General features: G+C 38.5%; 1 protein-coding gene across 18 annotated transcripts in view; it reads left to right on the forward strand.

The window, feature by feature from the left end:
- The window catches only part of Arpp21 (cAMP regulated phosphoprotein 21), a 148242-nt gene extending 137714 nt beyond the window's left edge, over window positions 1-10528 (forward strand). For all 18 annotated transcript variants that reach the window (XM_026405624.2, XM_026405601.2, XM_026405636.2 and 15 more), the window contains 2 exons: window positions 8565-8713; window positions 9753-10528. In XM_026405624.2, coding sequence (XP_026261409.1) covers window positions 8565-8713; window positions 9753-10010 — 407 coding nt within the window. In that variant the 3' untranslated portion in view covers window positions 10011-10528. The remainder of the gene's footprint in view (window positions 1-8564; window positions 8714-9752) is intronic.
- Window positions 10529-11041: the final 513 nt, after the last annotated feature.

The following is an 11041-nucleotide window of genomic DNA, read 5'->3' on the forward strand; positions in this document are numbered from 1 at the left end:
CAATTATGCATATTCACCAGTGTCTCCTGGAGAATCCTTTTGAAGTTGCTGTCTTGTCATTTTACTGCTGTGCTTACAAACCTTGCCTGGTGCCCAACCTTTCAACAATAAGTTCCAATTTAATAGCATGATTTTCAAGGCCCTAGGACTTGAGTTTAGCTCCATTTCTATCCTCTTCTACTATCTCTGCCTATTGCTAATCTGCTGCCATCTCTACATATTCATCATCTTTGGACATGTTTTTGACATTCCTGGGCTTGACACATGCTGACCCTTATGCCCTTATGTTTCTACTATTTTTTGTCCTGATTCTTCCCACCTGACCCCACTCCATTAGCAAACATCAACTCATATTCTAATACGCTGTTTGAAATGACCTCCTGGAAGGTTTCAATGACATATTTCCTAAATGGCTCACGCACACCTGAAGTAAAGCACCTGAAGTACTCAATGGTTTTGAGAATCTAAGACTGGTGGTACAAACCACCAGTTTCTCTTTAGGGAATATTGCCACCACTGGTGTAAACACTGTGCTTGATTGTTAGGAGTTATTCTTGTACCAAATGACAAAGAACTGCCAATAAAGTTTGTAGCAGGAAAGACCAATAGAACAAAACTTTAAATGAATTGCAAATTTGATTGATGTTGAATATTAGGGCACAGGTGTACCAGAGGTAGCTCATGCTAGTTCAAAGACCCAGCTCCTAAAAAAATCAAGTACTGTGCCAACTTGGATGTTTAAGCTCTTTGTTGTTTGAAATCAGCTGTGGTGAGAAAATTGACACCAGGGAAATCAGCAAGCATTACATTTCAGAGCTTCCTTTCTCTCTCTCTCTCCTTCCTTCCTTTCTTCCTTCCTTCCTTCCTTCCTTCCTTCCTTCCTTCCTTCCTTCCTTCCTTCCTTCCTTCCTTCCTTCCTTCCTTCCCCACCCACCTCTCTTTCTCTTCAAATAGCCAGTTTTCCTGCAGAGCACTAATAATTATGATTACGGTACAATTAGTTCTTTTCATGTCCAGCAAATGTGTGATACAAATGTGTGATAGATCTCATAGATCCTGTTTCTGACAGGTCATATCCTGAGCATCTCTCTGTGTCCTTTCTCTCATTCCTGTCACCTCTGCCTTAGTTCATAATTGAATGGTCTCTGCCCTAGCTCATTGATGTTGCCTCCTGGTAGACTCTAACACTAGAACAATATTACTGCTGAATCTACCACTAGAATAGCATTTGGGTAAGAATCCTGTCAGTCTAGAATTTAAGGAGATAATTATGTTTGACTGGGCATAATGATACAAGGGGCTTTCTTATGTAAAAAGGGTCTTTTGGATTCATTATCTGTTGCCTATGAAATAGTTTTCTTCTTGTAGTGATGGGTAAATTTCCATACATTGAGTCTGACCCTAGCACTTATTTTGAGGTAGTTGGCCAGGACAGGGTTATACCCTGTAGCCAAGCAACAGTGACAGTAATTTGATCACAATGATGTTGACCCCGTGACTTTTGACCTCATGATTATCCTGCTCCAGTCAGCTGGTCAATAGCAATTCATCAATGGAAATAACCACCAGGTGGGTTATTATCCTGGAGCCAGTTATTACAGCCATCTCCATCTTGACTTTGCCCCAAGCATGATCTGGGGAAAAGTTTCTTGTGTCACCTCAGCAGCAGTTTCCTGCCACCCAGGTGGGTTTTAAGTATGTCCACAATTAACACTGCTGGTTGAGGTGCAGGAATGCCACATTTTCTTCTAAGCCATTCAACCTAATTAAGAAAGTAAAATGTCTGTGAGTCTTTCAGGCAGCCTTTCTCCCTCTGGGTTGTTGAAGCTCTCTGGCTGTCAGCACAGCACTCTGGGCTAGGAAAGTTCAGAGCATTGCTTCAATAATATGACGGCCTCTTCCATTTAAAATGGAATTCAATGTTGCTTCCCTGAGAGGCACTCATTGAAATTCTGTGCATGATCTGTTCCTCTAGTCATTTAACAGTGTCTCTCATGTTTGCCCTGATTTAAGAAAAAAAAAATAGAAAGAGAGAGAGAAAGAAAACCAGCTTTGTATTTGTGATAACATGGATCAGGATGGTATAATTGCAGTGAAGAGGCCCCCGAGCTTGCAGTAATAGGATGGTTCGTCTGATGTGTACTGCCATTAGAAAATGACCCATGCATGGATGTTCTCAGGGGACAGTAAAGAGGCTTTTAAGAATTACACTCTGTGCAGTGTGAAAGCTAATGAGCAAAAGAGCAAGTACGAAGAAAAACTACTGCTTCAGGAAGGCTGGTTCCACTTAGGGCCTGTCACAGCTTCCCTCAAATTCATTAGGATGGACTGGTCTTCGCTGGGACATGGACTGCATTACCTCCATTCCCAGGCAGGCTCCCTGCAGGCCATTCTTGCTGCATGTTCCTAAGGAATTAAAACCACTAAATAATAAATGCTGACAAAAAGAAAGAGGATGGATTCAGAGACCTGCCAATACAGAAGGTGAATGAGGGCATTGACATCAAAGAAGAAAGAACTTGTATTAGGCTTCAACAGGAGAAAAAAAAATAGAAGCAATTTCTTGCACTCCCTCTTTTGATAGAACCATTATTTACAATTTCACCTCACATATAAAAACAGAAGAGTACCTATTTATGACTTCCCAACTAGGTATGTTTAGCCTGTATCTTAACACGTGTAAGATATTATATCTTTAGCACGTTTAAAAATAAAATGTCTTTCAACCTTGTCTATGATGCTTTCTTGTTTCAAATGTCCTACTTAGAGTTTTGGGGTCTTATAAATTGGGATATTGGCCTACAGTCATAGTGCCTCAAAAGAATCACAACAGTCTTTTCAAAATTGTCCTCACTGGAACTATAATTCCTGGGAATTATAACCTGGGGTATGTGTGAGATTAGGGCATGCTAATGAAATCAGGTAGCTTCTTTGGTGTCTGAGGGCCCATGGTCTCCAGGTAAGTACAATTACTGATGTTATCCTCTACTTCACAAGAGGAACGAGCATAGTCTAGGAACAGCTGCTTCCCCAAATCCACCTTGCTGAGGCGAAAGGCAGTGATTTCTTTCAAGAACCATAGGGATCCTAGGATATCAAGCTCCATGTCTGCTCACCCTGTCTGAAGCTACTTGGAACACCACAGCTATATAAGCAGATGAAACAGAAGGACTTCCCACCCTACAGCCAGTGCCCTAGTAGTGAAATAAAACTTGGGGTTTGGGAACAAACCTAGAGTGTTAGCAGAATCAGCAGTTTATAGGTATTCTGAAATGCAGTCAGCTATTCTGGGGGATCTTGTTCCAGGCCCTCATCGGATACCCTAAGTTGTTTTGCAGAATCCCTGTTTAATCTTCTTTCCCTTGCCTATTATTATCCTCCAAATACGATGAACAGTCTTTGTTTCTGAAGGCCAAGTGAATTTCCTAGGGATAGCCAGTTGTCTTGGGAGAGTCACATGACTGAATTGGTTCATATAGAACTGAACTATGTTTACCTTCTATTTTACGATTTCTAAGATGATTTTTGAGGGGGAAATGGAGTAAATATGCATTCTCTTTAAAAGTTGTGAGGAGGGCCATTATTTGAAATGGTCTTAGTAATTGAAAACTGTAATATCAGATAATATGATGCTAATAAAATAAACCAAAGAACTGGAATCAGTTTGGAAGCCCCCCCCCCCAACTCTTCACCCCCTTTGCCTGGTGTCCCACTACCTGAGTAACTAGTTTTTAAAACAGTTATTGAGCGGGATGAGTTGGTTTCCACAGGGCAGTTGTTCTCTACCTTTGATTTCCATTCTTTCTTTGATACTAACAGAATCCTGTTCAACTCACTGTGAAGCGCCGTAATTCTTTTCCTCTTAATTGTTGTTACCTATTGAGAAAACAATTAATGCAATAAATGGTCATTGAATACTTGCCCCATGAAAGAGATTATGTTAGGGATGTGAGAGTTGGAAGAATGAATAAGGACTAGTATATCCATTCAGTAAGTAAGAGCAAGGACACCAAAGTCAGAAAACCACACTGTAAATTCTAGTTTTCCTGTTCAGTAGCTGTGTGACCTTGATGAGTTACTACATCTCTCTAAGTTACAATTTTCTGTTCCATAAAAGGAGTTTAGCAATAGTGACTGCTTCTCGGGATTGTCATTGTAAAAGCACTTAATTCACTGTTTGGCTTAGAGTCAGTGATCGACACATATGGCTGATTTATAATAGTAAATCTTCAAAGCTGATGAAAGTGTACAGAGACTGATAGGAAGCCAAGAAACAGAACTAGGTGGATATTGGAAAGTAGAAAAATGCACAAACTATAAAACTGTAGCAAAAGGAGAATAAACAGTCCTGGATAAACACTTTTCTTCTTCATATTCTTTACCAGCTATGTCACACTCAAGAATTTGCTGAGCTATTGTAATTTTACCTCAAACCTTGAACAAAGTATGGTTTGAATCCAGAAGCAAGCAGTGTGATGATTCCTTAGAAACTAGGGGAAACATCTGTACCTTGGTTCATCCAAGACAAGCAAGTTTTGTATTGAAGAAGATTATTAAATCTAATCATTTGAAAAGATATTCTACCAATTGAGAATTCTTCACTTAATAAGCACACATGTAAATTACACTGCTTGGATGAATTGGGGAAGCAAGAACTGGCTAACTTCTTAAGAAATTCACTGTCTTATTTCTTCTTTTCCTGATGTTCAGCCTCTATAACCAGCAAGAGCAGAGGTAACAGAAACTCCCAAATACAGGTTACCACTTTGTCATTTCACTTTTTCTCAAAATCTTGTATCTGTAACAAAGTACTAATAAGAGTTAAAATAATGTCAGTCACAATCTTACCAATTTATGTTGCCTAATTAATATCTTCATAATTAGGCTACATCAAGAGAAATATTTCCTTGTGTGAATATTAACAAATTATCCTCAAACTACAAAAAAAAAAAAAAGCGTTCAACAACTGTTGTTCTTTGGCAGAAACCCTGTTCAGTTTCCAGATTTATACAATGCAGACATTTTAAATTTTATAGCTTCTCCATTCCAACAGAGTACATTCTTTATTTGCTAGTAGGCATTTGTCCATTCCTAACCTTCTTACTTTCAGAAAATAAATGACACATGTGACTTGAAAATTGAATCCATCTTGACTGAGAATGAAATAATATAAATAGCTAATGTCTTTATCATCTCCTTAGCAAGCCTACAAGGCACAAGACTATTGCTGTCTCTATTTTGTAAGATGCATTATATCTTGCTAATCCTCAATAAATATGAAAAAGTTGTCATTTCACAGCTAAGAATTGACAAACCAGAACACATTTCTCATTTGAATAGACAAGATAAGCAGGTTGCCACCAGCACTGCCATCTCTGCAGACACTGTTGGTTCATTCTTAGGTCACAGCTATCTCATTTCTATTTATCTATTTCTGGAACAGGGCTCAGATTCACATTCCGGACTGCCTCCCGTCTTAGGGACCATTCTGCAACCTACCTTCCCTGACATAATTTAAAGAAACGAGCATATACCGCACCCCCCTCCCCAATTAAACCATACCAGATGTAAATTTCTTGCCTGGAGAGCGAATTGAGAAATGAATGGGATTCATGAATATAAATTGAACTTTCCTTACACTTAGGTTTTCATCTTGAAATTGGAGAGTATTCGCTCCCCACATAAATCCTTATTTGCCTTAAGTGTGTTTACTGTGGGACCCCAGTGTGGAGCTGGTAGTCCATTGCTATGCATAACTGAATCTTAAAGCTCACAAATCATCAGGCAGAGGAGGCCGCGGAGGGAGACACTGTAGTGCAGCTGAGTCTGGGTTCACAGAGAGGGATCCTGCTCTTCTGGGCTCTCTGTCTTTATTGGGAGGGGGCCACCCAACCTCCTGGCTTTTTGTCTCCTTGAATGTTATTGGATGTTTGCTTCCTCTTCTTCCCAAGATGCTCTGATGGTATGATTGTCTTAACATCTCTATTCTGGTATAGAGGCTGTGTAATAAATCAATCTCTTATTTTTCACCTCAGTTTACTTTTGAATGAAAGGACTCTGAGAAAGGATGTAAGGGTTCATTAAGCAAATAGATAAATAATTTTGAGACACTGGGGCACCCCAGTTTCTGTTTCCTCTCTTGTCCTCTGTTCTCCTTTCCTCTTATCTCTTCGTTTGCTGAGTGGTTGTGTGTATTTTGCAAAAGATCCATTGAGGTCAACTGGGTCTTCACTATGTTGTCACATGCAAGCCCCAAATAGTGAGATGTTTCTTTCATTTTTCAACCTGTACTTTGACTCTTTTGCCAGATAGGAGACTCTATGATAGTCACAATGTGGTGCACTTGACAGTGAGTTCACGTTGCTTGCTGTTTGCTATAGGGTTAAGTGGAAAGGTAGATTGTTGGTCATAAGTTTTAGCCATACCAAGCTGTATATATATATATATATAAAATCACTCATGCTACAAAGCACTTGATATGGTTTAGAATAATGTCATAACAAAATGGCAATATAGCCTCATTTTTTTTTTCAGGGCAATTGGCTATTTGAAATAGAAAGGAAGATTTAGAATAAGAACCAATGAATTAACCAATTAATATTAATTTTGCAATCCATGTTAAAAGAATTTTTTCTCAAGTACCTCTGCATATGAGGGCTTCTAAGAGGTAGTTTTAGCAGTGATATGGCCTTAGTTGCATTTTTTTTCTCAGAGTCTACTGATTTTTTCTTTACTGAACAAACTATAAACACTTTAGTTATATAGCACATTGGGTTGATACAATTAGAGGTAAATAGGGTGCTGAGCTTTGACTGTGTGCGATGGTCAGAATGAAGCTGGAGGGCAGTTGGCCCTTATCCTTAACCATACAATAGCACAAGGGTTTAAAATAACTCAGTAAGTCAAAACCTTTGTGAGAATGAATTCAGGTAATTCATGATAATGTGAGATAAGGGGGCACATAATGAAGGACAAAGGGTAAATTAAAGTGACCACTGGTTCTACCTCCCCATTGTAAATACAGACAAGATATCCCCAAGTGTTCCCTTTCAGGTCTTTCATACTTCCATACAGGTCTTCCAATACAACCAGCCAGTCCCCAAGTTTTCCCTTTCAGGTATTCCATACTTAGGATACTGTGTTTCAAGCTCATTTGGTGGATCGAGCCAGTCTCCTAATTCACTAACTACTTGCAAGCCATGTTTCCACAATATTTCTGGAAGGAATAAAAATATATATTTTGTATAACAAAGAAGAACAAAGTATTTTTTTTTTCCTGTAAAGACTATAATTTTATCCTGTTTTAATATTAAGTTAAGGCCCTCACATGAATTCAACATGTTATTTATTAATGTTGTGTACTGCTTAGGTGTTTTTTAACCTTGTGTTTCATTTTTAGAATCTGGTTGTAAAACTTAGCCCAATGTTTGTGTTTAAAAAAAAATTCTAGGATTGTAAAATTCTCCTCTCTCAGAGGACTGTGTTAAAATAGCAGCTCTACTTATTCTCAATTATGCAGTATAGTGAATATTCTAAGCTCTGGAAACAATATCTAATATCTCTATCACTATGTCATTTTCACCTAAATCATAACTATCTTCCCAATATCTATAAACATACTTCACAGTTTCTTAGGTTTGGAGGTGTAGTTGAGAAGAAAAGAACTTGCCTTGTACACACAAGATGCTGAGTTCAATTCTGCAGCACAACCAAAAAAGAAAAAATGCATTTAAAACCACTCTGTGACAATGAAAATAACCGAAACAAATCAATTCCAGTCCACACTTTGAAAAGAAAGAAAAGAAAATTAACCACTGACCCACCCAGAAGGATACAAACAGAAATTCTAAAGTGTTATGTTCTACATTATTAATGTAATTAGTACTTGGTCACTTATTGAGTATGTTTGACCAGAATTTTCTTCCAGGAGCTGGTGGTGAAGCAGAATGAAAGCATGGCACACCTTTCACCTCCTGTTGTCCTTTTGTCTAAGGCAGTGGATATTTATTTACTCAGGATGGCGAGGTCATTCCATTCACTAAGACATGGAAAAACACAAGTGATCCAGAGTTAATAGGCTATTTGACAGTCTCTGTGTGAAATTAGATAATTACAGGAAAGTAGGATAGTAGGGGAATGAGTAAATTTAATTAAAAAAAAACTTGATAAACTGTGAATTTTCCAAATGTCATTGAAAACCAAAAAAAAAAAAAAAAAAAAAGCCAAATATGAGAAGTGTAATTTATAGCAGCCAACTTATGTCAAGAGACCTCGGTCCTTTTGTCATGAGGAATTTACCTTCATCGCATGTACTCATGGGCTCATTCTGCATAACTATCAAAATGTCAGCGAACTTTTTGGATCTGTAATCTTGTCTACTCTTAGATGTAAAAAAAATAAAATAAAAATAAATTAAGGAAATTAACATCTGGATAACATGTTCATGATAACAGAGATTGAGATGCTGAAGATGGCCTTCTGAATAAGTGTTCTTATTTCTTGGAACCTCGAGGTGTTCTTCCTGGCACCACCAGTTCAAAAGCTCACTTTTCTTTTCCTCACAGGTTATCAGCCAGTCTTGTCTGGTCAGCAGGGATTCCAAGGCCTTATGGGAGTGCAGCAGCCACCACAGAGTCAGAGCGTGATGAGCAGCCAGCAAGGAACTCCGGTGCAAAGCGTAATGGTCTCCTACCCAACCATGTCTTCTTATCAGGTGCACACCAGCTGTTTGGAAAACTGTGGATTACAAAGTAGTACTGGGCCAAAGTAGAAGCTGTGTGTACTTTCCTGTTTTGGGTAATTAGCTGGGTGGTAGGTGCTTGGCCTACTACTGTTGTTAGTTGACTTTGAATCAAGATTATAAAAGGCAAGTTGAAAATAGGAAACCTATTTCTGTAATGGCAGGGATTTTGAATGCCCTGCTAAATTTGTTTCCATATTAACTTCCTATTCATGGAAGAAAATTCATTGAAGTTCTATTGGGGCATTTTATTGAAATTTTACTTATTGGTAGAAAGTCCTCATGATGATTTTCCATTTTTGTATTTATTTTAAGAAATTTTATTTTACAATAATTTTAAGCTATGAGAGATTTTTAAATGATATCTCAGATTTACGTAAAGGGCACTTATGGGTTTAACAACTGCATTATACAGACTAAACCCAATTGTGTATTTCAAATGGGTTATGCACCCTGTTGTGATTTATATCTTGAAATACACTGGAAATAGACATTTGTATCCTGAAAAACACAGGAAGAAGTTAGTGCAGTGCTTTAATCTTAAATTTAGCTGCACCAGTTTCTTCTGGTTCCATGGAACCTACCTTAGCCTATCAGGTACAAAGCCCCACTTATTATGGGAGACTCCATAAACTAAAGATATGCATGGCTTTCCAAGCTGAGAGACGTCCAGCATAAGAGATTCAGACTGTAGTACCAGGAGAACATCAACAAAGGAGGGAAGGAAGCTCAGAGCTAACACCCTATGAGCATCTACTGCCTGCCAGACATTCTGTACCATTCCTGCAGTCCTTCAGTGGCTCTTTAAAGTAGGTATCCTTATCCAGTTGGATGAGGGAATCAGAGAAAATAAATTAATTTCCCCAAGTGAAATAGCTGGTAAATGGCAGAAGTTGGATCAGTGACTTGTAAGGTCTAACTCAAAAGCTTGAGTAAGTTTCATGACACCGTCTTACTCATTGACACATCAGAATAGCCTCTTCACATGTTTCTTACTTGTGTCTTTCTCCAGGTGCCAATGACGCAAGGTTCTCAAGGACTGCCCCAGCAGTCCTACCAACAGCCAATCATGCTACCTAACCAGGCAGCTCAAGGGTCACTCCCGGCCACTGGAATGCCTGTTTACTGTAACGTTACACCGCCAAACCCTCAGAACAACCTTAGGCTGATTGGTCCACACTGCCCCTCCAGCACTGTCCCTGTGATGTCGGCCAGCTGCAGGACAAATTGTGCAAGTATGAGCAATGCCGGTTGGCAGGTCAAATTCTGAGAGGTCTGGCTGTGGTTTATTTCATCAGCTATTACTCATGGCCTTTAAGGGAAGAGGAGCAAGTTGGGAAGACTGGCTGAGGACTTAAGTATTCACTCAACACTCAAAAGATTGCTGCTGGTATTCTGTAAAAAAATAAACAAAGACTAATACACATGTTAGCTGGTTAATGGTGCATATTTCTGTCATGTCTGCTAGGTATGCCTTTATAGCTTAGCTAGTGACATGAATTCATCGAGGTAAGATTTTCTCCTACCACTGAACACCACTGTGTAGATTATAATATCCCTCATTTGGATTAGTTTTGTACTTTGTGTTGAGTTTGTGATGCTAAAAGTATTTAAAAATTATATACTGAATCACATTGTACCAAAGCTGTAATGGAAAAGAAAAGAAGAATTGATGAATGGAAGGAATAATTTATATACATTATAGAGTTTTCTTTTTTTAATGCATATATACTGTATTGTAGTGTTTAATCAAAATAAAACTATTTGACCTTATGGAGGAAGGTCATGTTTTTACCACCAGTTTGTTCCACTCTCTCTTTCAATATCTGTTTTTGATGTGTTGCTGTTATCCTCTTCAAAGACAATTTTAGTACACGAACAAAAACACGTTCTAGGTTTTTGCAGCTGAACTAGTATCACATTAGGAGTCTTATAGGCAAACTCTCAACCAACAGCATTTTCTTGTCATAATATTATAGGGATCCTAAAGATAAGATTCATTCATCAAGGTCACATTTTGAAGCATGTAACTTTCAAATGGTATTATAGCACTATTGAATGCATGTAGCCATACTTCACCAACTAGGAAACTCAGTGTCATTGGTAACAGCAGCCCTGTAACAAGCCCATTCTCCCTTCACTGGAGTTCTACCATGTACCTGGAAAATAAGATACCTTTGCTTTGGTGAAAATGAGAAGACACACAGTCTATTTTCATCAGTTACATTGGACCATACAATGGAAAGTACCTCTGGTTTTGACAGTGAGCCAGTAACTCAAAGATGCTCATGTTTGCCCCAG

This window comes from Urocitellus parryii, chromosome 3 (genome assembly GCF_045843805.1).
Source record: "Urocitellus parryii isolate mUroPar1 chromosome 3, mUroPar1.hap1, whole genome shotgun sequence".
NCBI classification, from domain to species: Eukaryota; Metazoa; Chordata; class Mammalia; order Rodentia; family Sciuridae; genus Urocitellus; species Urocitellus parryii.